This window comes from Lonchura striata, chromosome 14 (genome assembly GCF_050655825.1).
Source record: "Lonchura striata isolate lonStrDom1 chromosome 14, ASM5065582v1, whole genome shotgun sequence".
NCBI lineage: Eukaryota > Metazoa > Chordata > Aves > Passeriformes > Estrildidae > Lonchura > Lonchura striata.
The window spans coordinates 8,616,561-8,644,342 of NC_140716.1; the positions used below are offsets into that span (position 1 = coordinate 8,616,561).

General features: G+C 42.7%; 1 protein-coding gene across 5 annotated transcripts in view; it reads right to left on the reverse strand.

The window, feature by feature from the left end:
* Positions 1–1,486: 1,486 nt before the first annotated feature.
* Positions 1,487–27,782, reverse strand: part of XYLT1 (xylosyltransferase 1) — a 176,738-nt gene continuing 150,442 nt past the window's right edge. For 3 of the 5 annotated variants that reach the window (XM_021539812.4, XM_021539810.4, XM_085592345.1), the window contains 4 exons: positions 25,643–25,905; positions 22,166–22,361; positions 16,988–17,321; positions 1,487–9,408 (listed from right to left, as the gene is read on the reverse strand). In XM_021539812.4, the coding sequence (XP_021395487.2) occupies positions 9,086–9,408; positions 16,988–17,321; positions 22,166–22,361; positions 25,643–25,905 (1,116 nt within the window). In that variant the 3' untranslated portion in view covers positions 1,487–9,085. The remainder of the gene's footprint in view (positions 9,409–16,987; positions 17,322–22,165; positions 22,362–25,642; positions 25,906–27,782) is intronic. The other 2 variants (XM_085592344.1, XM_085592342.1) reach the window with 1 other exon arrangement.

Genomic DNA, 27,782 nt, shown 5'->3' on the forward strand with positions numbered 1-27,782 from the left:
TTCCTGCCAGTGTGACACTGCCAGGGTGACTCTCTGCTGAACTGGGATTCCTGTGCCTTACAGAGCAGATTCTCACAGAAGTCTACAAGGCAAACAAAACACTTGAGCACCTGGTAGCCTGATTTCCAACTCCCCCCTCAGCCTTTCCTTTAAAGTAGTGGCCAATGACGCATTTGGAGATAATTAAACCAAAAGTTGAGGGTTTTTTGTTTTAATATGCCATGACTACTAGCAGCTGGATTAGGAATAAGATAGTACAAAAGCAGCAAACTTCTTAAACAAGCTATAAATAAAACCAGGCTTCAAATTTGAAAGCAGGATTTTTTTTTTCTTTTTCCCCTCCACAGATCTTTTCTTTGTGCCAAGACTAAAATATTAGCACTGTGTTCCCTCCTCTGTTTAAACAGACCTCGTTGCATCTAAGTGCCAAAAAAGTGGAATTCCTGAACAGCAGGTGAAAAGAAAACACAAGATCAAATGCAGTTCTGGCTGCCAAGAGAACTTGCAGCACGGCTTGAGGGTGCATGAAAAGTCATGCAGCTCCTGGTGCTGTCAAAGACTTCTGGAAGGTCATCAAGGAGTTTTTTTCAAGCATCCTACATCAAAAAGCTGCACAGGGAGACAAATCTGAACTACATCATGGGGATGGTGCTAAAGACACAAATCATCCACTTTTAGGAGAATTTAACTTTTCCCCTATCACATCTATGGAAGCAGCTCTAAGAAATCAGTGCTCTGTGTGGAGACCAGGGTATGGAAATAAATGTAAGTGCTCACACTGGGTGAACATTAGGCAATGGCTGGTTTGGGTCCATAACCCAGCAGGGAGCTGTGGAAGAAATGTGTCTTTCTGAGCTCATCCTTGCACTTAAGGCAGAGGACACATATTTAGCTGCTCTTAGAACCAGGCAGCCCTTGCATTAATTCGTATTTCTGCACCCAGCTGGACATCTGTGAGTCCATGACAGAGTCTTTCTCTTTGGCTGATGCACCCTTTGGAGACGCAGGGAAGAAACTGCTCCAGCCCTTCTCATGGTTAATGGCCTTCAGGAAACAGACTTCAGCTGAGCTCCTTGTTGATCCCTTTGCCTACCATTCCTTGTCATCACTGGAAAAGGCAGAGAGGCTCTGGCCCAAAAGCAGACATCTGGGTTTGAAAACAAGAATTTGGACATTTCTCTGGGTCCCACTGTGCCAGGAGTGCTGAGAGCCCTGCAAAGTTCATCCACCTTCCACCCCTGCACTGGGGGCAGCACCCAGCTGAGGATGCAGCACTGCCTGTGAGAAATGACAGATCCCCAAAAGGCACTCGTGAATGCTTCCCCCAAATGGCTATGGCTGAGAAATGACTGACCAGGCAGCAGCACTGGGATCACAGGCTGGAAGCGCTCAGGCCCATTTTCCCTCCTAAAAATCACCAAGGAGCAAATTTCTTTCAAATAAGACACACAAGGGTGGGATTGAAAATAATACAAAGTGCACGTGCTCCTAAAGACAGCCTTTTTTTATTTTAAAACTCTGCATCTGAAAACACCATATGACAGAAAGCATTATATACACTGCAGTGTTTTTGGTATAATACAGTATTTCATACATCCATTTCTTTTTCTGCAAAAAAATTTGCTTTGTCGGACAAACAACCAAACTCCCATTGACAAAGAATACAGCTAAGGCACATTGTTTCTGCTAAATGAAAGACAAAAGGGTGCAAAAACGGGTAGTGCAATAATTGCTGAAAATCACATTCTACTACAAGGAAAGCATTCTGACTTTGAACTTTGAGTACTGGTCAATTTAAGACATTTCAATATCTCATAAAATACTCCTTTAAATAAATAGCAAAATATCTACATCTTTCAGTGTGTTCCATTTGAATTTCCAATTTTTTTTAAACTTTTTTTTTCTCCTGTATATACATGGTTTTCTTTTTTCTTATTCAATAGATTACAAAATATTTCTGTACAATTTTATGCATATTATGATCTATAACAAAATAGTTATTTCTTAAAACTATATTACCACCAGTCTTTGAAAATGACAGAATAGGAATAACTTATTATGGACTATGTTAGGCAATAGAAAAATCCAATCAAACCAAAACAGAACCAAAAGGACAAAGTCAGAAAAATAATTTCATTACCTTGATATTGATGAAATTAAATGTTTTAGTTTCACAAATTTTGTTTTATATGTAAACCCTTTTCAGTTGCCTTTGGGTTGTATCCACATATGAATACCAACATAGGACAGGATTTGGGATTCCTAAAAGCACTGCAGCCTGCCGGGAATATTGGTGCTACTCACTGAAACACAACAATTCTCATGGAGGAAAGCATTAAAGAAACCCAATATATACGAGCCTTAGCAGAAGTCATTGCTTTCTGCTGACTTTGACAACCTTTGAAAGAAGCTCCAAAAGCCAGATTTTCACAAATGCATTTATGAAAAAACAACCACGTTCTACATGAACTGTTAGATTCCCAACCAACACACAAAATCTGGCCCTATGTGGTCACGTTCTTCAGATTTTAAGACCATACTATTAAGAAGATATTTCTTCTCCCAGCTACCAGTACAAATTTGTGAGGAATGCTACTACACCATGTTAAAATGTGTGAAATTACTCTACAATTTGTCTTGTGCATCTGAGAGCAGTCTGTCCTGTTGTAGCCTGAAGATAAATTAGAAGTTACTAAGTTTGTACTTTGTATGTAATTAAACCAAGTTCCTTATCTACAGTGACTTGCAAGAGACAGAGCTCATAATTTCCTAAGGTTTATATGAATGTCTGAGACTTCCTTTTGCCCAAAGGGAAGGTCATTTTCTTTCCTTAAAGACTGCATTTGTAAGCAATTTCCATTGTATTTGTGAAGTGTAAGCTGACAGCAACACAACTGAGCTGTAATAGAAATCTCAAGGTGCCTTTTATTCATTCCACAACAAACAGAGAAAGTGAGCAAGACACAGACAACACTGAAGTTCCTAACACAGTTTAAGGCCACATTTAGAAAGGATGGAAGTAAGGCTTTCTTTAAGGGGCAACACACTGGATGCCACAGTGGGAACAGACACCGAGTGATCCAAAGCTGACAGGATTCATCCACAGAAAAGCTGAAACAACACCCTAGTTTTGGCCAGCAGGTCTGTGCCTTTTTTTGGATCTAAGCAGGAAAATAAAATGAAATGCCATAGACATCCTCCTCTGGAATATTCCCAGCAAACTGAAGGTGCTCCCCTAGCAGAAGTGCTATTGTCTCAGTCAAGGGTGTTAATTACAACAGAACCAAAGACAAGCCGAGTCATTACAATATACAAATGCAGCGCCATGAACCGCGCCTAGAATTGTCACTCTGGTATCAGAGGCACCTGTACAGTATCTTGCTGTTTATTTGGCAAGGTTACAAGTAATACTTCTAGGTTGTAACAAAGTAGAAAGAGAATTTGCATAGATTGTACATTCAGTTCAAGGAGATTTCTGGTACCTTTTTTGTTGTTCTCAGGTAAACGTGTTTGCAGACACAGTGAGGTAGCAGCTGTGGTAGCACCCATGAGCAAAAGAAGGTAACCAAGGCAGAAGCAAAGAGCAGAGCAATCAACACACTACTGTTAGTAAGAAGGAACGGAATCAACGTGGTACCTGCAGTGTCACATCATGAGGGTAACTGCTCCCAACGCCACACGTAGCTGAGACACCCTAATGCTGCCCTGCTCCTGGTAACACAGGCTGTAAGCCTCAATTTTAAATGCCCTCAGCCTGATTATTCTTTCCCTTACTGTGATGGTGGTGGTGAAGGTTTTGAAGGTCAATCTCTTCTACAATACACCTTTGTAGGGAATTACAAATCAGAGTGTTTGCTTATCTTTGAAGATTCTGCAGGAAAATGTGCAGTCCTACAAATTCTTCCTTGCTGTCCTTAACCCTAATTCATATTTCTTTGGCTCCTCTGTGCCTGACTGTAGCAGCAGCTGCCCTCATGGCTCAGCAGCAGGTATTCCTGCTCTCAGGAACTCCTCCTGGGCCTCTGGAAGGGCAGTCTCTGTCCTCTCTAACACTGCATCACTCCCCACCCTCTGTGTCAGCATCATCCCTAGAGCTGCCTTGGCAGAAGCCTGAGGGTTTGGTTTGCAAAGGCTTTTTCACATTATGTTTTCAATTGTCATTTAATATGGGTTTAAGTCCTACTCATCCTCAAGACTACACTGGAGGTCTTGAATGGTAGAAATAAAGACACATATGGATCATTATCTTTTCACAACTGGACTGAAGCAAAGGCCAGTGAGAAAGGTTGCCAACCATGTCCCACCAGGTCTGTCTTATTCTTTTACTGAAGTATCAAATAACCAAGTCTCCTCTCACATGTATCAGATTCCCATGCCTGAAAATCAGGACAAGGTAACTGCTGGCTTTCACCAACTCCTTCCTGTGTGCAAGTGAACTGACTGAAGGCTGCTCTGAAAAGCAAACTTTCAGAAAGCAGCTGGCTTTCTGAAGAAGCCATGGGGATTTAGCTCACTCCAGTATAAAACTTCCTGCACTATGGAAAGTACTGGAGTTGGCCAAGGTTTCATGTGGCCAACTCCCAAAGCTTTGGGAGCTGAGAAGACAACAAGGAAAACAAGTGTCAGCCAGGGGCAAGATGGCAATTCTCTGATGGCTGTGATGAAAGAGAACTAGAGAAATCAACAGAAAGCTGGGCCACAAGAAACATCTGGATCTTGTTTATCTGGATCTTGTCTATCTTGTTTATCAAAGCTCAGATCTCAGGGCATCAATGGTTTTTAGCCTTGCTGTGCAGAAGGAGCCCACTTTGTTCAAAGGTTTGTTGCAATGCAATTGTGTCAAACTTTAGCAAAGTTTCAGCATCTTGTCTACCCTTTCTCTCTCCCTTAGGTCAGGTTTACACTATCCCCCTTCTGATTCACTGACTTCACTACTGTGCTCACTATAATCGTGGCTAAAAGTGGTGGAGGCTTCATTAGGATGGCAATTAGTGCTGCAGGAGATGGAGGGCAAATGAATGCACATTAGTTGGTACTTTTGAAGGTGCTGCAGGATCACTGTTAATACACCATTAAACAACTGTACAGGCATTGTGCACTGAAGCCAGTACCCAAAAAGTCAATTTGTAACACACAAATGCACATTCCTGTATCTCAAGGCTTAGCAATAATGAAGGCGTAACAACAGAGATACAGGGGGACTTTCTTGTATAACACTTGCTATCATGAAGGAATTGTTAAAATTCTCTGCTTGCTGAGAGCACAAAAAATGAAGACATAATTTCAATTCTAAAAAAAAAAAAACCCCTGAATATCAGAAAATGAAAATGCAAATATTGCTACTCAATGTCCAAATGTCATCAAAGAAAGAATTGGACAAATGTGAAAATAAACTGTCATTTGAGCTATTTCGTTTAGCCTTGGGGTTTAACATTACCATATAAACAGGTTTGCATAATGCTGAGACTGACTTTGGACATAATTCATTAAATCACATACGCAGATGTTCTGCATTTTGCCACATTCCCTTTCTGTGTAATACAGATTGATCACAGGAGTGTTACATGGCTGTCATGCAGAATGGGCAGGGAATTTAAACAAGCAAAGCATTACACACAGAGGATAAATGTGTGCATATGGAAATATAAACCCCTCCCATTGAACAGAATTTTGATCAAACCAGGCTTCCAGCTGGGATCCTGTTCAGCAAGGACTGGCCAGTGTGACTGGAAAAGAGCACCTGCACATTCAGGTGAAGATGCACAACTCTTGTGTTTTGCACCAGCTGTGGGTCCCTGCTCCAAATTCTCCTTTTCACAAAATGTAAGATCTGTGAAGTTATTCTCTTCTGACCATCGACAATGCTCATCCCAAGCTCCCAGCGCTGCCATTTCAAACCAGAGAAGCCACTAAGGACTAGGTTGGGCTTAACAGCATCACCTTGGAGCCAGCTCTGATCCCTGATGCAGAGTCTGGCTTTTTATGTTTTTTACTCACAATGACTGACTTTGTAACTCAGACACTGAATCTCATATGTATCTTTTGGATCCATGTCTGCATGATAACAGCTATAGTAGAGGCGGCTGTTTAGGTCCAAAACTTGACACTGCCCCCAGAAGATGTTCCAAACATGGCAGTTTATCTTTTGATGACTTTAAACAGACAGCATTTACCCCTAGAATACTGTCATACACTTTATTTATGCTGGATTTGACTCTGAAATCCTTATTTAACACTAGCACTCTGGAAGTTTTTCCTGAGAAAGGACTGCAGGATCAACCCCTTCAGCTCCACATTCTGTATTTTAACAGCAGCACTGGGATTTCCAGCTTGCTACAAAACTTAAATGCTTCTTGCCTTTCAGAAAATAATCTCATATAAATTTTCTTTGAGATATTTTAAACCTATCATATAATGCAAATGGATATATCAGCAACCATCTGTTTTCTTTTGCTTTTTTGTACTAAAACAAAATAATTTGCACCTTATTCTTCAAATGATAAAAGTGGCAGTTTTTTTCCTAACCGCAGAAGATATGGTTGTTGTCACTTTTTGCTTGGTCTAGTTAATGTAAACTTACCAAAAAAGCACTTAAAAGCATTCCTGCTTAAGAATAAAAAACAAGTATCAGATTTAAAAACGAAGTTATCTGCATGCGCGTGCGTGGGTGCACCCTTCACATGTGCTTATGTGCAAGACAGACTGAAGATTTTGTGGCTACCTCAGTAGTCTTACTGAGAACAAGCACTGCCTGGGCTTGTTGATGAATTTTATTTTGTGCCTTAAATGTGACCTTCATTTAATCTGCAGGGCTTGGACCGTGCAGTCGCCATTGCATCAGTGTGACTAAAGCCCTGGATTTCACAGTGAGGATTGGAGGTCCCCAGAAAATATGAACTTCACAAAGGAATGTTACATTAAAAACAAGCACTGTTAAAAACCCCTACTGAATAAGTAATGAACTGTGATTCTATTACATAAACCTGTTGGCAACCCTGGTTTCACACAAGCTTGCCTCTAGAGCTGGTTGAAAAGCTGGAACATTATCTTAACTGGAATATTCCAATCAGCTCTCATTGCTACAAACTTTCCTAAAGCTACTACTCATGACTGACAAAATCAAGACAAAAAAAGAAAGGGAGGTGTGAGGGGAGGAAGGCCTTTTCTTAATAAAGGCAGCTTCAGTTAGTAAAATAACATAATCTTCAAGCTGCAAAAGCAGCACCTACTAATTAGTCATTGACTAAAACATAAATAATAAATACCTAAATTGTTCCTTCTATGCATCCATTTTTGTGCCAGGTAAACATTTCAATGCTCTGCCTTAATGCCAGCACAGCTGACACCACAATTTCAAGTCCAAAGCAAACTGAAGTAGCTTTAAACCAATATGACAGAGATACTACAAGCCACGGGGATCTGTGTGGTACAGTCCTACTGCAAGTGTTGTTTAAAAGGGAATTCAACCTTCCTGTGAGACGTGATTATGGAATGATCTAAGGGTCTGTTTCCCTCCTGATGTGGACACTTCAGTCTCAGCAGAAAGTTATCCATGCACACAGCAGGCTGAACAGATACCTTCCTTTATGACAGCAACAGGACTTCTTTCCTAATTAACCCAATGGCTTTTGATGGTCTTTTTTGGTTCTGTTGCTAACGAGAGATTAACACAGCAACAGCAACAAAGTGCATGTTTTTGCTAATGTAAAATACATTAGTTGGAGATGAATTTGTATATAAAAGCTGTATTCTAAAAAGTTCTTGGAATGTAAATTAATTTTTCTGTAATGTATTAAATGCAGGTTGAAATTATGCAAAAACATGACTATTTAAAACAGGATGCAGCGTGCTAGGAATTCTGAAGACAGGCAAGAGTAGATTGTTGACAGAATAAAGTAAAAACACGGAGAAACATGGCATTGTTCTCCTTCCCCTGGCTTTGGGAAGCAACCCACATCCTGCACAGCCTTCCAGGTGCCCTGGCAAAGCCTGGAAGGATCCTTCTTTAGGAAGAGATGGAGATCCGAGACCAAGGAAGGGAATTAGTGTTAAGATTTACTAGCCACTACTCAAATTAGGGAAGAAACCTGTTGTTGCTGATTTAGGTCCCAATTTTACGTTTTACTGGTTTACAGGTCCACTGCCTGAGAAAACACTCAGCTCAGCTCATGAGCAAAGGGTGTGAGCAGATACATCACAACCCACTCCAGCCTACACATACACACCTGCTCTACTGGCAGCCTGTGAAATACTCAGGTACTGGTGGCTTCCAAAAATACCTGCAGATTTGAAAGGGCTGAAATTCAAAAAACTTCTTTGTTCTTTAATAAATACTCTTAGTACACTGACCCTGAACCCGACTGCATGAGACATAAAAGACTACTATAGCAAAACACTGGTTTCATTTAGAGTTTATCATTAAATTTGTCTGCAAAAAAATCTCTGAAAGGAATCTGAAAGTTTCTGCTTTTGCTCGTTCTCTCTAACAAGAGTAACAGACATCAGCTGTGTCCAGAATTACTTTGTGTTATTAAAAACCCAAGTGAGGCTGTACCATAATTACTTCACATTCTCTGAGGTCATGTGGCCATACAGACCTCAGCCTGCAAGAACCAGCCTCCCCAGGAAGTGTAAGTGGAATTTTGATGTGATTTATTCATTGTAGCAAAAGAACGAAAGCCTATGAAACAGCAGAGGCACGGACAAATTTATTTAAAAAAAAAACCCTTTAGCAGCTGCTCCTTCACTGCCCTCCCCATGGCGTGGTGCCACTGTTTCCAAGCCCACACGTGGCGGGTGCAGGTGTGGAATGGCCGGGTCCCCACGGGACAGCACAGCCCATGGGATGAGGCAAGCTGCTCCCAACAGAGCCGATGGAGAGGGCAGTGCCAAAGGCCTTGTCAGAACTTCAGAACTTTTTTTTTTTCTTGTTTTGGTTTTGTTTTCTTAAAATGAATTCTATTACAATAAGTAACAAAAAAAATGTAACTTTCCCTTAGGTTTCTGAAACCCGGTGTGAGATTCACAGAGAAGCAAGGTTCAATTCCCTTTTAAAACCCTGTGCCGGGGCAGAGCGCAGCGGGTGCTACCTCAGGCGGCCGTCGGGTTTGACGGGGCCCAGCTCGGACTTGGGGTCGGGGCTGAGGGAGCTCCAGGCTGTCTGGGCACAGCCCTGCAGGACGGGGCAGGCCGTGGGGCCCACGCTGCAGACGTCCACGGCCGACCAGACGCTGCTGACCAGAGAGTCCACCCAGGCGTCCAGGCGGGCGCCCACCAGCCCCGCGTTGCGCTTGGCCTGGTCGGCGCGGGCGGCGCTGACCGGGATGTTCAGCACCGGGTTCAGGCCCTGGAAGCTCTGCTCCATGTAGGCGTTCTTTGGAGGCCCGCTGTGGAGCTTGATGGCTTCCTCTGGAAAGAAGCAAAGCCCAAAGTTAGCGCATTGAAAAAGCCACCGCTAAGGATCAGTGCAGTAAACAAAAAGAGTGAGGTTTAGGGGTGAGCTGTGGCCCGTTTTTCACACGTTGCATCCCAGGGGTTGTGCTCAGCTTTGGCACTCTTCGTGCTCAGTACTATGGATTCTGCTCAATGTGATTCTCATCCTGCAAGTGCAGCATTAGCAGGCAAAGCTCTGACCCTGAAAACAGAGCCACCCTTATTATCAACACGTACAACCAGCATCCCCAGAACTGCAGGACATCCAGGACTGCCTGCACCTCAAAATGAGGAAGCAGTTCAAGGACACCTGGTGCAAGAAGTCTGCCAACCCCTGTCAGACATCCAAGTGTTATTATTGATTTGTCTAGAAGAAAGAGCCAAGATCTCAGCCCGTTTTGTTGTGGGTTTTTTTTTCCCCTATACAGATGAACCTTGCCCTGCTGCGGAAAAGCCACAACATTTGTTAGCTCTATCTGCCTACAAAACACCGGTGGTGCCATTTATGGCACTAAAAGGACAACACCATGGTCTTGCACAAACCAGACCATAATGAAACACATGCAGCCTCAGCACGATTCCTGGAAGTGCTCCAGTCTCACTGGGAAAGTAGTCCACCAGGAGACTTATGTTTTCAAGCTCCTGTGCTGAACAGTAGATCACAACCATTCCCTAATGACACTGCATTGTGGTTGCTTTCCTTACCTATCTTAGCAAAATAGAGTACAATACCCCAGATTTGCAATATTGCAGTAAAAATCAGTATCAGGCTGTGACAATCCTTTCAGAGACCTAAACTGGACACTGTGGGTCAGGCTGCCCCTGTCAAAGGTTGGCTGACTCTGAGAATCTGAGTGCACCAAGCTGCTGGTTATAAAATCAGGATGAGACCCTTGAAAAATGTTCACCGAGTGCCTGTTGGGAACAAATTTCCAACCCTTTCTTTTTGCTCTCAGCTGCCTTCCCCAGCATCCTCACTCTGGCAGCACAGAGGATATGTTTAGCTCTGCCAACAGACACACTGTCTAGAACAGAAAATGGGCCCATTCAGGCTGCTCCAGGCGAGGAAAGCCACTGCGCTCCGTGAGCGTCAGAGGCCAGGAATTGCATATTCACAGCTACAATTCCTTCCACATGTCCTTGCTGCTTGCACTGCAGCCTTACACTGAGTCCTTTCTTCCATGCAGAGGACAGCATCTCAGGTGCTGGAAATAAATCCATGTATTTATTTAGAGGGGAAAAGAGTATAATCGAAGCTTTGCTGTTACATTTGAAAGTCTTTAATGTCAAATACTGTGCAAGTCTGTTACTTCAAATCCCCAGTTAAAGTGGTTCAGCACAAGCCCATCACCATTATACACCATTTAACTGTTTCTGCATTTATCTAAATCTCTTTCTATTTTACATGGTAGATACCCACAATAATCTGTAGTCAAAATGAGTTCAATCTGTGCACATGTGTCAGGAATGTGCTCTGCCAGAGCACTGCAGTTTAAGAAATAGAACAAGTACACATGATTAAATTTCCTCCTTTGGAAGCAATTAAATATGGAAGACTGTTTGTCAACATATTAGTTAAACAGGAACATTCTGAGTAAAAATTCCCAAATAAATAAGAGTTGGCATTACTAGCAGGATCATCTGATTGAAACAGGCAATTCAGCGAGCTTGTTGAATCCAAGCCTGTTGCGCATGTGTTTGATGCACAGAACAAGAGAGATCTTTATTCAGACGAGAAACAGAGTGAAATGGAACTTGCTGTTTTCTCTGGCTCAGCCTTGTACATGTCCCAGGCCCCAGGACTTGGTGGATTATCAGGACTGGACAGGATGAAACCTGCAGAAACTGCAGGACTCAGTGCTGGGCAAAGCAGCAGAGGGTGTGTTAAGGCTACCACTGCCCACAGTGAAAGTGCTGCTGCAGTCAAGACACACGGAGAGCCCTGACCTGGTATGGTGGGGACTGCCTGCCCCACAGCAGAACAGCACCCCAAGTTATGTGTCAGCAGGTCCTCGAAAGGAAAAGCTGGGTAACAGCAACCTGAGTGCAGAGTCACACGTAGCCATCAACAGGAACTGGGACTGGACCCAGAACCCCCTCCTGGAGCCTCCAAGTCTTGGTCAGACAGCTCACAGCAGAAAGCAGGGAGGATGCTGCTCACCCGAGCAATGGCACATGGGCTGTTCCTCTTTGCATTAAAGGACAAATGACAGAGAACCATGACTCCATAATTCACTGAGCTGGTACAGAAGAGAGACAGTGAGGCTCCCAAGCCCTGATAAGCTGGAAAAAAGGAGGCTGGAGCTACTGGGTGTGCTCTTGAAGCACTGACACTTTAGTCAAGTGTCATGAGGAAGAGCTCATGAAAAAATAATGAAGAATGTAAGGCTTGCCTCTAAATGTTTAGATATTTAAATCTGTATAGTTAGCACAATCAACTCAAAATTAGCTGAATTGCAGGCATTAAGCCAGAGTTTTTCTACTGACCCTTTGACTTTAGGAGGATGCGTATTAATGCAAAATATATTCCTCTGACTTGAAAATATAAATTAAAAAAAACTTTGTTATTTGCGACCCTTATTTTTATTTTCTCTTCACTCACACGTGAGGACACACTTCTCAACTGGCTCTTCTTGGTCTAAGTTTTTTGTATCAAACACACAGCCTGTAGCCAGCCATACAGGCTGGGCTTTCAGCATTTTTGTGTGGGTTTGTTCATCATTTTGCAGAAAAAGCAAATTAGTTTAGACAGGGAGTGGGCTAAGGAATGAAAAATATGGTTACCTTGGTACACATTAAGGCACTAGACCTGTGGGTTTTTTAAAGCAACATGAACGTACAGCTTTATTTCTTTACTTGAATTGTGTTAAAACCCTCTGGCAAAGAGGTAATTTTTTATTGACATTTTGTTTGTTTTCTCTTGCAGCAAACAAGACAGTGCTGCATTTGCTCATTGTGGAGCTAATCGACTCCTTGTCAGCTGGATCTGAACTAAATTTCAAAGCAAATCCCTGTCTTCAGGGTTTTTCTCGGAATGATGATTCCAGGGCATCTCTGCTCTTCTGCAGTCCTGCGCCTGCCTGCTGCTATTACTGCGTTTATCAAGAACATGTCATGTTACCTCTGGTTAATTTAAAGAAATCACAGCAGTTCTGACACAAGTTGCCACCCACTTTATAATCCCTATAGATGCAATTAGAATTGATTGAGCCACTGCAAACAACCAAGGGCAAAACAAAGGTTTCCCAGTATCTGCTAATTGAGATGATCTATAAATATAGATTAGGTCAAAAGGCCTGAGGTGCCTGAGTGCATTGCCCATGTCTGCTAATGCTGCCAGCCCTTGAAAGGGGGCACAGGGACCAGGCACTGGTATTTCAGCAGCCCCATGCCCAGGACGTGCCATCAAGCTGGAAACAGAGTGGGAAAGGTCTCTCTTAAAGCAAAAAAGGAGGTTGCTCTTTCTCACTTCTCTCCTTGCTTGAAGGAGGACAGGCTTTTAATGTCTTCATTTATTTACAATCCAGGGTTTACTATCATCTTGAGGTTTTGGGGCTTTTTCTGGCCCAGAAGTGAACCTGCTACTGGCTCACAATAACCTATTTAGCTTTTAATGGAACAGGTACTATCCATTAAACGGATGACAACTCATTATCGGCACTCCAGCTGGGAGAGGCTGGGGAAACTTTGCTGTGAATATAAACTCAAATTTAAAAATGAAATTGCTTTGGTTTTTTTTCTTCCCTTCACTGTGACCCTGGGAGTCGATCACACTTGGCCTTTAAAGAGCAGGGAAGGGGGGAAATTGGGATGATGGGGATGCAGAGACAACCTCTACTGAATTTGTTGTTTTCTGAGGATTTGAAGTCTGCTGGGTAGCTTGTATTATAGTCTGTGAGCTGCTGGCTAGGTGCTCTGAATGATACCTGTTGTTTGCTTCTGCCTCTGCAGTCCCTTCACAGGGGAGCTGGACATCTGGCCTTGAGTCTCCAAGTACTCAAATTCCTTAAGCTGCCAGCAGAAGTCCCCCATTTTTGTGTGATCTGCCAGTGATCTTACATGGTTCTGCTCCCTGTTTTGTCTTCTCCACATCCCATTCCCTCTTTGTCTTGGCACAACTATTCCTAGAGCATCCTGCTGGTCCTTGGCAGCTCTCCTGTGTCTTGACAAGCATGGAGTACTTGGCTTTGACACACTCAACCATACGGTGAGAACCTCACAACTGTTGTTTAGAAGAATAAATTGGAATCTGTCTGTGCAGGAGGTAGAGGGAAGAAGACTCTGATTTGACTCTGGAGAAGGTGAATCTGTTTTCTCCAAATTATTTATCACAAATGTACTTAATGTCCTTTTCTTTTCTTTTTTACTTTCTCCAACCAGGCAAATACTTGCAGGCACTCCTGAGCCAGAATATCTGCTGAAGGCAGAGCTGATCAGTGACACAACTCAATGCACAGAACATAGACACAGATTTGGATGACTGGAGGGGAAAAAGGACCAGGAAGGAATAAGTAACATTAAATTATAGACTCTCCACTGAAATACCTTAGGGAGCCATATTTGCAGTGGAAATACACCAAAGAGTATCCTCAGTAATTCCATGTAAGATCTGATCTCTCACAGATTCAGGTTTTGAAAAGGTCAATGAATCTGTGTTTTTAAAACAATTTGCATTCTATCAGCTACTCACATCTGGACACAGCATCAAAGAAAACACTCACTTTTGATTTCCCTTTATGGCTTTACTTGCATGCAAATAATTTAGGCCAGAATTAATAAATAACTGGAAATAAAAAAACTGAATAAACAAGTGGCATATGCTGTTTTTATAAACTGCTAAACAGAACATCTTTGCTGGCAGCTGTCCCATGATTATTTTTTTATTTTGAATGCAATTATGAATTCTGAGAGTCATGATACAGGAATGAACGTGTTTTACTTTGATTATTCAAAAGAAGAGCCAGTGGCTCCCTTCATGATGCTGGGAAACCAAAACAACTTTTCCTTGTTGTGCTCTGGGCTGAAGTGATGTGTAGATAAGCAATTATTTAGGAAATACAGGGATTGTTGTCATGCCCATGTTCTCAGAATACAAGATGTTAGTGGCTGCTGCCAGTTTTCTGCAAGTGCTTTTTAGAATGGCAAAAGCAAATTGCACACAGCATCATGGAGAGATTTTTATGCCTGTAACTTTGTGGACCCCACTTTCTATATATGGAGTGGATAAGACAAAGGGGGAAGAACCATTATTGAGGAAACTACATGTAAAGTGCTACAAAATGTATTAGTCCAGGGCAATCTTTCTGACAAGAGTTGGTTTTTTTATCAGGGCAGGAAAGGACAGGGTAGGGGTTGGTGGTGGTGGTGGTGAGGGAGGATGGTTGGAAAAAGGAAAATTTTAAAGGAATCCCTAATAAAACATATTCCCCTCTTCTACTGACACCTCCTAGCTAAGTCTGATGTATTTTAGTTTTGTTTTCAATGTTAAGACAAAAAAATAATATTATGCCTTCATTTCAGAAGATTTTTGGCAGGTTTTGCATTGTTTACAGTAACAGAAATCATTCTTTTAGAAGTTCTAATCCTTCTGTCATACTCTCATTATGCCTTTCTTTGGTAGAAAAAATATATTTAAAGAATAAAGTGGTGACAAACTGACAAAAAGCTGGAAATCAAAGGTAAGTCATGATTGCCTACACAGAGCACAATAGTGTCACTTAGACAGAAAGCCTTAAAAAAATCCAAAAACAACAACAGGAATTTGCATTGTAAATACAATTTTAACTACATTGCAGTGTCACTACATACCCCTGCAGTTATCTTTCTTCTCTACTTCCATGCCTCAGTCATCCACAGATTACACATCACATCATCAGAAGCAAATCACTCCTGACAATATTGTTCCCAAGCTTTATATTTCATTCCTGTAGTAGATTCTAGTTACCACAAGAATAAACAGGCTTCTAACAAAAAATGTGAGCCCAGTGTATCAATGGGCAATAGAGGGTAGCTACACAATTTCAGTGGAATTATTCCTGATTCAGAGTTTGAACCAAAGGGAGTTTTGCCTTTACACCATAAAGTGTGGGCTTATTTTTGAAGTCTGACACATATTTACCTGTCCATGGGGCTTTCACATTGTAGGGAAAATCAGCAAGGTTGCTGGCTACATGCCACCTTTTCCATCCAATTTATGCCTTAAATGTTAAATTACCAAATAACATGGAATTCATTAATTTCCAGCAGACAAGTCAATAGCAGCTGTATTCAGCAGCAAGCTGCCTCAAACTTTGGAAATGTATCCCTTCTTCACATGGTGTCTGTTCACAATTTATCATTGCCTATTAGCTATTAACAGCAGTGGGTTGGAGGTGGTTTAGTTTCTGCTTAAGAAATGATGCCACCAAATGTTAGCAGCAGAAATCAGTAAGTTCACTCTTGTGCTGGAAATGTGTGGAATCAAACTCCTGTTGAGTGAGATAAGGGCTGCATTAGCTCTCAGCAGTTGGCTGCTGGTGTTTGCATTACAGAAGCAGCACGTTTTGCTGGAAGGTAAATGCCTGACTCAGTTTATTTGCTGCCTTGTCAGGAAAAAGAACTTCTGAAAACTTAATAGGATCATTCATGTATCTAGGAAATTTAAGATGTCTAAAGTTATGAATATTAATACTGGGCAGATGGAAGCACTTGAGCACTTTAAGAAGAATGGTAAAGATATTCAGAGCAACAAGCTTGTTTTGATCTTACTGAATAAAAAATCAGGTGTGGCTGTAAAATGTTCCCTCTTCTCCAGTGCAGTGTGCTGGGCACTGGCTGCAGACCCAAGCATTTGGATGATGCCTTTGCCATGCAAACATGGGAGCCTGCAGAGCCTGGCAGCCCCAGAATGGCCTCTGGGTTTAGATGGCTCAGGGCTGCTGTGGCAAGGAAGAAAAGTTTCTTTCTAAAAACTGTCAGTGTGGGTCTGGTCTCAGAACTGTGTTTGTAGATATTTCTGTAACACAGCTGCTTGGCAAGTACAGAGCAGGTTTTGGCAGGTATCAGGCAGAAGTGAATGTCTGGACCTGACAATATGTCAGGTGAGCTCTGGCCTAGGGTAATTTTGTCTAATCCAGCATTTTGTATATTAATGCTTTTATTGTTAAACACAAAGACTTTGTCAAGAAAATAGTTTGAACACATGTAAGTCTCTAAGAGGAAACATGAATGAAAAGCAGCACCAGAGGTCACCTCTCCAGAGGTCAATTTTTCTTTGCATTTCTAAATGATGGTTTTTATGATAGCTGTTAGATTATTGAGAGTCTGAAGTTCTTTGGATTCTGACCTGTGCATAATTTAAAGATACAAATAGTCTTTTGTTCAAAGTGGCTGTGTTTTACAGACTGGAAACAGACATTTCCACTTGTCTTAGTGAAAGAGTTTCTTCTAACTTAGTATCTATAAAACCCCTTTCTTTAATCCTTTTCCAATACTGCTACTTCATTTTAACAGCAACATTTACAGTGACTACAAACAAAATATCTACATTATTCCTGTAGTAAATAAAAAAACTTACCTTGTTTGATGGGCTGCTGATTTGAGAAGGTGAGAGGAGTAATGAGGAATTTGGTTTCAGCTACCTGTACCCAGTGGTGCAGAATTTTTATTGTCCAGACACCAGGTCGCAGGGGCAAATTCAGAGGTGGTTTGTAGTGAGTAAACTCGGCACTGGATTCAATAAGAATATCATATGTTGCTGCAATTACATTAATGGGATCCACCCAAATGACAGTCACAGTGACATTGGGGCCTTTCCCCCACTTCTGCATCCCAACTGGCTCATCTGTTGGCCCAAGGAGTCCTCCAAAATTCCGGAAAAGCCTTTCCTTGGCGTCCCACTCGGTGCCAATCTGAAATGAAAGAACACAGTGCTGGTAGCATCATCTCTGTAAGCACCTGAGACCTTTATGGCAAATAAGGGCTCTCAAGAGACACAAGTCATATCTCTCTAATCACATGAATTATACACACACATAAAAGCAACATGAACTAAGATCATAATGTGCACACAAATTGTGAGACAAGTAAGAAGGCTTGCTTTTTTGCTCCCTTTCTGATTGATAAAAAGGTTTTCTTTTTCTTAGAGTGACACAACAGGTGATAGCAGCTCTCTCTTTCCTCCACAGAAGAAGCCAACAAGAGACCAAGCTAGTGGCTGGACACAGAAAAAAAAAAAGTGATCCATCCTCTCCTGGGTCATGAAAACGTATTACACACTTGAGACATGGACCCTGCAGTAGAGACGTGCCCAGCTGCTGCTGGACCAGCGGAGACACTTCAGCTGCTGACTTTAGAACAAGTCAAATCGGGTCCTTTACTACAATCCACCCATGAGATGCTTTCTCCTTGTACTCCCTTCTTGCCCCATGTGGGAATTTATTTCTTGTAACCTATTATTGTCATAATAGTGACATTGTTTTTCATTTCTTCACTAACAGTAAACCAGTTAATTCACAATCTAATGTAAATACTTAATTGACTTTTCTTTTCCTAGCAGCTTTCATGTTCCAGTGCCCTTTACATGAATTTGAATGGTTCACCCATAACAAACTTCCAAGCTGTTGGCACTAACACTTGTGCACTGCTGAAAACAGCACCTCTGACCAGCCAGCTTGGAAATTGAGCAATTGTCTTCCTTAGGCCAATGGGAAGACTTCAGTATCCCAGCACTAAAGCCAGCAGGTGTTTATGAGGCTGAGCACCCAAGAGCTGATTTCTTCCCTGTATAGAAAGTCTCTCTGGGTGACCTCTGGAGACCCCTCACATACAGGCAGGATCCCCACTTTCAAGTTTGTGGATATTTCAGATTTTCCCCACACAGAGCTGTCCTTGTCCCTAGGCTTCACCTTACAAGGGCATGGTCAGAGCCTGCTTTCCTAAAAGCATAAGAAATAATTGCAGCTCGTTTGCTTCAGAGATTTTTCTTCTAGATTTTATTTCACTTCGTGAGAATAAGCGACTCCAATATAATGCCTAAATCCCCCCAAATCCCCAAAACATAATGATTACCTGATGCCCATTACCTGTACTGGAAACTGTCCAGTCTCCAGTCTCTTCTAAATAAATCCCTGTGGTTGGCAGACAAATTACAGGAGGACTGCAAGCAAAATGCTACAAGGTCAGTAGAATAAAACCCTACCATCCTAACTCTGTCTGTCATCACACAAATTCCTCCTACCGGGCTGTGACACTGCAGACTATGAGACAAAATGAGCCTTCCCCTACTCTGCAATCAACACAGCATTTCTGGTATTTCAGAGGTATTTCACCCAGCACAGCAGCTAATCAAACCAGACAGCATAGCCCAGATATCAGACCCAAGCATCGAATGCCTCGAGGAGCTGTCAGTGTGTGCTCTCCTGACAAGACTGACTGAATATGTATGGAAATAAGCTGAGAAAGAAAATTTCCTGACCAGACCTTATTATCTACTCTGCCAACCTTCACTGAGGTGCAGCCATATCACACCTACCAGTGCTCAAGGGATCTGGAAAGAATAAAGTCACAACATGTGAAATAAACCTACACCCTCCTGGGCAAAGAAAAGTCTGTAAGGAAGCTCTTCCCACTACATTCAATATTTCTTACTGAAGAGCTCATTGCAGAAAACTTATTTCATCCTCAAAAATTAAACATTCACTCCTGACATCCAACTATTTTCCCTCTCTTTAGTTTCTCATCCTTGAGAAAATAAATCAGAATGTTACAGTCTCCTTGCTCCAACCTCCAGGTGACACTGCTTCACACCAGGCTGCACAAAAGATGTTGAGATGTGCTCACAGGAACAAAGGTTTATCAGACTGCTCTGTGGAAGAGCTAAGACTGCTTTTGGGGAAAAATTGTAACACAATTGTTGTCTGGTTGTTAAGCTTTGTGCAGGCATGGCTTTGGGTTCCCTAAAGCAAGCAGAAGTTACAGCCAAAGGGAAGAGGGGAGGGAAGGAGAGGCACCCCCAGGTCCTGGTGTGCCCCAGGGCTCACACCAAGGCTCCACAGGCCCCTCGGGGAGGGAAAGGCAGGGAGCTGCACACTGTGTTCATGGGATCTGCCTTTATGTCTGATTTCCAGCTGGGGACATACTTTCCCATGCTGTACAGCATGCAGTACCAGCTGCTTTTAGAAGCACAGTATTTTATAGGGAATTTTACTTAAAGCACTGGTTAGAGGTTTATAACCCTTGAACTTTACACAGCTGAGTTCCCAGTACTGAGATGTCTGATTTTACAGGGCAAGAGATACTACAGCCCTATAATAAGTTTCACAGCTCTTTAAAACATTGTGAGTAGGCTTTCACTTTCAAACAGAATACACCAAGTATGGGATTGAATCAAGCAGTTATGAATATCTAATAAATTATGGAGGGATGTGGCACAGAAACTGACATTTTCCACATTATTATTTTAATCACCTTTATTTTGAGCTTCAAGAACAAGCACTGTATACAGGGTATGTTTGGAAGCTGGAAATCTCTCATTAGCTCAAAATTTCTGTTTCTATCTCTGTTCGAACCCAGATAAAATTTTTCCAAGATAAATTATACCCTGATTATGGGTTCGTGTCTCATTGCTCACCACAAACAGGACCATTAGGTTCACACAATGCACACTAATTGCCTGCCACCTAGTTTATTTTATTCTCTGTGATGAATCACAAGTCTTAACAAGACCAGAAACAGCATTTAACTGATAGAGGGTGAGCTGAGACTTTTAGTTCTGTGCAGCAAATCAATCCCCTGCCCTGCACGGAGAAGCTGCCTGAACCCAGGCTGGCAGGACACACAGTGTGTGCATTGTGCACCAGCCAATTTTAGGAGGTGTGGGAGCTCCATGCTTGGAAATCATCTCTCTTGGATTTCCTGTAAGTTTATTTTATTTGCCTCAGCCTGCAGGAGCCATGTGCCATCGAAATGCTGTCATGAGCTCCCCCCAGGCTTCCCACTTGTCTTTCCAGGGTGTGGGGTGAGATCTGCTCCTGGGGAAGTGAAGTCTGAGAGCAGCAGAGGGCAGGAGGCAGGGCTGGAGAGATCCCATAATCTCTGCTGCAATCTCAGTTGTGCACCAGGGTCACAAATTCACTCGGGAGCACATTCAGTGCAGCATATTTGTGTGCTCTTCCTGCTGGCCCCCGTGCTGTGAGCTGGGAGAGAGGAGAAAGTTCCCAGATAAAATAGCCCCATTCAGTTTTAAATTCCTGACAGATCATGGGGTGAAAGTTGTTGAAGAACAAGCAGTTCTATGTCCCAGTAAGCATAAATCTTGATTTTATTTTCTGTGAACACTGATGCTTCCAACTTAGCTAAACTGCTAAGTTTGTTTTCCACATGCTGGACCTTGACAAAGCAGTGGCATTTTAATAAGCAGTAGCAGATCAGAGCTTTCCAGCCACACTGATGCTGAAGAAGTTAACACTGGATTTATAACAGGGTAACTGAGACAATTATTTGACTCAGAGGCAGAGATCCCTGCAGGCCAAGGGAAAGCAGAAAGTAAAAAAAAAACAAAAAAACCCCACCAAAACAATTAAAAAATTATATTATTTACTCTGTACCTCCAAGTCTTTTAAAATATGAATCATCTACGAAAAGAGAACAATTAAAGACGTTAGGTGAGGAAAATAAAATGAAAACAAGTAAGCAGCCACCAAGACTCTTTTTGTTGAGTTTCAAACAGAAGAAAATGTTTCCTCATGCTCAAAAAAGCTCACCAGTGATTAAATTCTTAAAAGTACTAAATAAACAGAAGAAATACTCCTACAAATCACAAGAATTGGAGCTTGTATGAACGTTTATCACTGCATGAAATGGCAGGCCTACCACCCGACACATTGATAAATGAAACACACTTTCCATCCATCTCTTTAATGGCACATTAGTGTCATGGATTTGCCATGCACACCAAAACACTGAATCCCACCTAGGCATATCTTAATTGCCCAAGAAGATGGTAATTTATGGACTTAGCCATAATGACTGGAACACATTTCTTCAATCAATTTTATACCTTAATTGAAATTTGCGGCTTAACAAGAAAAATCATGAAATTAACTGCTCAGACAGTTGTATCTTTAAAACAGAACACAGATGTCAGGTCCTATTAGTGGTCAACTTTCCTGATATATTTTAGGTAGATTTTTTTGTACTTTATGACAGACACTGGAACAAATTTCTACAAAAATAACAGGATTTGTGGGAAATCTCAACCACTGCTGTGATAATTTTCTCTTTTGTGTTACAACATCAATATTCTGCTCACATGTGGTATCAGTACCTGACTAACACTAATTTTGAGAGGCTTTTTCAGTGTACTCTCGAGAGACACATTTAAACATGCCACCACTTACATCAGGAATTGCAGAAAAATGGAATTTTTCCCAGGAGCCTTTCACAGCACTTGCAACAGACACAGTGGCAAAACTTTTAAGTTAATTTTAAATTACTGCGCCCCTCTGACAATAACAAAAGGCTTTCATTTTTTTTAAAACAGAAGGGAGTGAGGACACTTAGATTAATGTAAGAAATTAGTGTTGACCACAGATCTGAACAGCCAATGGTATCTCCTTCTATGATGAGGATGTACACTAAGCTAGAAAGCCACTCTCACCTCAAATTTATATGGAAATACAGTTTCCAAAGGTTGCTGATTCACTCTTCACTCTTGTGATGCCACAGGTGTGCATGGGTGGCTACCAACACTCACCTCTGAGAACTGCAACCTCCCAAAATCACTCGGTGGACTTGCAATCTTGAAGACTTTCTTGGGCATCACCCACGTTTCCAAAGTTTCCAGTTTGCTGACAGCCAGATTGGTTGCGTGGTGCCTGATCAGGAAGCCTTGGAAACGGTCAGCAAGGAAGTAAAGGTGGATGGAAACTGGATGGCCCATGGGGTAGTATCTGTAAAACAGCACATGCTCATCATTATGTATAGAGAATGAAATCTCCATTTACTTGGAGCTAGTGGCTTAAGAAACAATCATTTCAACTAGAAAATCCACCAATGTACATTAAGAGATTTCAAATGTGTTCATGACTCATTATCAAATATTCTTAGACTATTCCAATTATCCCATAACCTAAAAATATGCTACTAAGAACACAGGCTCATTAATTCCATATCCACAGCTCAAAGCTCTTTAGGAGGTCCTTCTGTGTGCCAGACAGCTCCTGTCCCTCACCACCTCTCCTGGTACAAAGTGGCACCCAGAGACACCCAGAGATTGTCAGGGTGCAGCACTGTTTGTTCAGACAGACTGTAGATAAAGGATGCTCTAGGATTGTGCTCGAGCTGCCTTTCCTGCCCCGGCAGGGTCAGTGCCTGTCTGCACAGGACAGCAGGGAGTGCTGTGTGACCAGGCACTGACCTCTGGGTCCCCTCCATTCCCAAACCCCTTCCCCAGGAGCAGGGTGGCACTGCAGTAAAGGACACCAGGATCCCATCCCCATTTTAGGTCTCTGTATTTTAAAGAAGAAACTTCACATTCTTTAAAGACTTGAGATTACTTTTGCTGTGAGATTTTACTCATAATAAAAAAAAAAAAAAACAACCAAAAAGCCTGCTTTGAAAAAGGGTCAAACAACTAGGCAAAACCAGTCTTTGAGAGATCTGGAAGCCTTCAGTTGAGATTTAAAGACATTGTAGTCAGAGCTTCAAATAATTAAAATGTATGGTTGATTGTCTATGGCCTCAGAAACATCTGTAACGATGTTTGGGTTCATATGAATGCATAAATAATTTAAAAAGTGTTATTCATAGATCAGAAATCAAATATTTTGCTACTTTACAGCACTGACATTAACTGCAAAACAAGATAAACCAACCAGCATCACACCTTCCCAGTAAGTCAATTAAGCCTGACTCCTCAGGCTTGTTACCACAATTAAAGGATGAGCACTGAAGAAGACTTTCCATTGCATGAGGTCAGCAACACCCCAGAAGAAACTCTCTAGAGCTGGAGAAATCAACATAAGAAGACAGGTACCAACAGGGCCAGCACTGATGGACCGAGCAAAACCACTGCAAAGCTACGCAGCCAATGCCAGCAACAATCTGACTTCTGTTCTGAGTACTAAGACCTCCTGTTTTATATGTGTGCAGCAGCAAATATTTACAGTATCCTTGAAATAGTCTGAGTAAATTGCCTCTTGGCAGCAGAGAGTAAAAGTGCCTAGAGATGGAAAAAATGAATTAAATCTCAATCACACATTAATGTTGCTCCCACGGAAGATGCTGACACTCCATCTCCTTTGGCACCCGAGCAGCCTGTGGGGGGCACAGCTTTCTGAGCCTGTGGGCTGGCCCTCATTAGGAAAGTGTGCAAGGCAGCTGCTCTTACAAACATCTCTGGGCTGCTGTGGGTGGCAGCATGGGCCTGACTCCAGGGGGAATCCGAGGCAGGAGCCGCTTTCCTCGCAGCGTGAGCTGGGCTGCTCAGATCAGCCAGCCTGGGGCTGTGCTCAGCCCACAGCAAAGGGAGAACTGTCGAGGTGCTCAGCCCAAATCCATCCTTCCATTTCTGCATTAGAGACGTGCAAAATCACAAGAGGGAAAGAGGAAAGGTATAGGTGCAAACACCCAGAAGGACAGCGCAGTATGAGAGGAGAGGAGATGTGAATCATAAAGCTGAAGATATCCATCTTTCTCTGATCTGAGCTGGATGCTGACTCACAGTGTCTTGAGGGGGCTCAGGTAGGTATGAAAACGAAGCCTCTGCTCCATATCACTGTTTGCAATTCCTCCCTACACTGTTTCATGAGGATCCAGCCTGTGTAAGGAGCTGTGCTTTGTTCTGGAGACAGCTGCAGTCACAGAGTTCCTATCTATAATCTGAGCAAGCTTGAAAAGCACCTTGAGTTCCTGTGCAATGGAAAGTTCCTCAGAAACAAAAGTGATAATTGATATAAATCAGCATCAGAATACTGGCAAAAGGACTGAGAACAAAAGTAATTGTCAAATTATTTCAGTACTGGTTATACAAAGTCCCCATCCTCTTTGCTGGCTTCACTCTGCAGGACAAATGACCCAGGACTGCCTTTATTTCATATAAGGAAGGCATGCTACTAGTGATTATTTCTATCTAATTGTTATTGATCCTTTATTACTTTGCACTGGTAACCTTCACTGACAAAAGTCTAATAGGAATCTGGACCACTTATTGCCACATCTTTCTAAATGGGACATTGCTCAGCACTTCCATGACTAATTTAGGAAGGTCAAGGCACATTTGGTTCCCTCTCGAGAACACAACAGGGGCAACGTCCATCCATCAAAGCACATGGAGTGTTTGCTGACTTAGGCTCTATGTGTTTTCTATTAGGATAAAAAAGGGCAGGCTCCAGAAATACATTCAGAAGATGCAATTAAGAGATGGCAAAGTAAGACTTAAAAAGAGGAACCATCTCTGCTTTGAATCTGAACTGCTCCAGATGTGTTTGCAGGCATGAAACATCTACCATCAAGAGAGCCTTTTCTGTGCAAATCTAACTTCAGGAATTCTTCCTTCAAATCCCTTTTAGAATGAATTCTTCTTTGCCAGGCTTATAGGTGAAAAAGAAATCTAAATATAGGAGGAATTTATTTTTAAAGAATAAGGACTTTAATTTGAGATAAATATATCTACCTATATATAGATATATAAATACCTATATATATTTTATGTATTTGATGCTAATAGATCTTACCAGTTGCAGCACTTTTGGCACAGAGAGCTGCACCAAGCAGGCGAACTGAGCCAAGCAAGCTCTCTGCACTCCATGTGTGCTCCCAGGGGAACAAACAAGTAAGGACCATTAACCTGCCTGTGTTCAGATTTGTTCTGAAATCCTCTCCTCTGCTTTTCGTAAGCATAATAGAGGTGAACATGACCTCTGCTGCAATCACACGGAGGGTTTAGGAGCTGAGGCTATAATACACTTGCTGAAATTAATCAAGGGAAACGCAGCAGTGGGGGTAGCACTGCCCAACTGGATCCTGTCAGTCTTCATCAGGCTGGAGAGGAGCTCCTTAAAAGTGCAGCAAACAGGTCACAGAATGTCAACCCGGAATAACCAAGGCTTTATTATGGACATAAATACCCCTGGAAACGAGCGCTGTGCACTTGCAGCTGCCCGGCCCCGCTGGCGGCTGCAGCGGGCAGGGCCAGGCAGGAGGAGGCTCCGCGGCGGCGGCCCTGACTGACCTGCAGCCGCTGTCCCCAGCGGCGTGGAGCGAGCTCTCGGCGCGGCGCAGGCCCAGGCGGGAGAAGGAGTGGAACATGGTGAGGGCCACGTCGCTGAGGGCGCCCAGCCCGTCGGGCTCCTCGTACACGTTCTCCCAGTAGGAGCGCAGCCCCGGCGTGCCCGACGGGTAATTCCCGTACAGGTAATAGTCCAGCTGGCCAATGATCTCCTGGTTCACCACGGCCTCAAACTTGCGGGCGAAGAAAGTTGGCCTGGCGGTCTGCTGTTGGGACAGGACAGGAAAAGACACTTGTGGCAGCAGCTCTCTGGCCACAGAGAGAAACACAACTTTCCCAGGCATCGTCCTGGGAAAGGCTGTGAGATTATCAGAGAAAAGAATGAGAAACAATTCTTCTCTTAAGCTGTGCACCTGGTACTGTGAACATGTGGAATGTGTTATGGAGATTTGTTTACCAAAGGGTGGTTTCTTAATTAGCCAATGGTGATGGTGTTTGGACTGGAGGAGCCATTAGGTCCAGCTGTATTGTAACTGTCTGTAACAGCAATGAGTTTCTTAATAAAGAGATTATTAACCACCCTTCTGTGAATCATGGAGTCTGTGCTAATTATTATCCGGCCAGGGGCCCATTGTGACAATAGAAACTGAGTTCCCATTTTCAGATGTGACACTTTGTCTTAAGCAATGGGTTGGAAGTTGAGGACATTTCTCTCCATAGGCAAAGATGACTTTAAATGTCACTGTTGGGACCATACATCGTTAGGAGCGATGTTAAGATTCAGCTAAAAACTGAATTACATAATTACCCCCTGAAAATCTCTTCAGACCAACAGCCACCCATGCTGTCTGGCCCAGGAAGGCTCTCCAAGTGCAGGAGGGGTGGGGAATGCTCTCCAACCCCTGTGTTAGCCTGGAGACAGTGCAGCACTGGCACATTTTATGCAGGAGCAAAGTGTACTGTGGCACTGGGGCTCAGAAGAGGCAAAGCAGCATTTTCTGTGTATGGATTTGCTGCCAGGAGGTGCTAAGAGGTCTCTGGGAGAGGTGCCATTTCTGGCTGAGGTTTCTTTACTTCTGAGTGGTCCTGCCCAGATTTTTTCTCAGCGCTTGACACAATTTGGGGCATATGCTACTCAACTACCATTAGCTTTCAAAAAGTCTTTGTTTTGCCTTGTTCATATTTGAGCATGGGTTCTGAGGTGCCAAGGAGTTCAAGAGTGCCCCGGACGGTTAGAATATTCTTTTGAGGAAGCTCAGTTTTGCTCTGAGATGGCGCATGCTGTGGGCTTTGTGATCTGTGCTGCTTTGTGCCTCTGTGGGAACAGCAAGCCCCAGCCTTCTGGTGCTGGGTGATCATGTAAGGAGCTCTCTCACCAGAACCTGTCAGAAGCTGCCTTTACATCTATTCTAATTTTGAACTTTCCAGCTCAGTTTACCTGATTGTTTCCTGAAATATCGTTGTGGGTTCACAGCCTGGAGCAGGTCAGGCTCTGCAGTCTGGCAGGAGTTTTTAAAGACTTGCCATTTATTCTGTGTGTGAGATTTCCCTGGGATTGGTGTTTGGGACAGCAGAGCCTCTTTTAGATAACATCTCATTTGCTCTTTTTGTGAGTGCCCGTGTCACTGACTTCAAGCGTGCCTGGTAGACAGCACATTACAGTAAAGAAAAGATCTCTGTTTCAGAGCAGACATCATTTCTGTGCTGTAGGGTAACACATTCCCCATCCCACACAAAGCCTGAACAAACATGCTTTATGCAGGGAGCCCCGAGGAGCTGGAGGGATGGAATTGCAGATCTGGTGACCTTGAAACAAGTGGCTGTTCATTCTCAATAGAAGATGCACAGGCCGGATACAGCCTGAGACTGAGTGCACCCTGGAGCACAGGACTCGCTCTCGTGTCTGCCTTGAGGAAACCATCACAAAGGAGCTGATTAAACCTTCTGAGACAGTCCTGCCAAACCTGGGTGATCAAAATCTCATGACTAAGGTCATGAGGTAAAATCATGAGATAAACTTCATGAGATAAATCTCATGAGATAAACTTCAATATGATTGTTCTGATGAATATAATAACGAAAATGGATTTGCCTTATGCTACGTAAGTCAGCACACACACTGATCAACTTCTAAGCTTTTTTA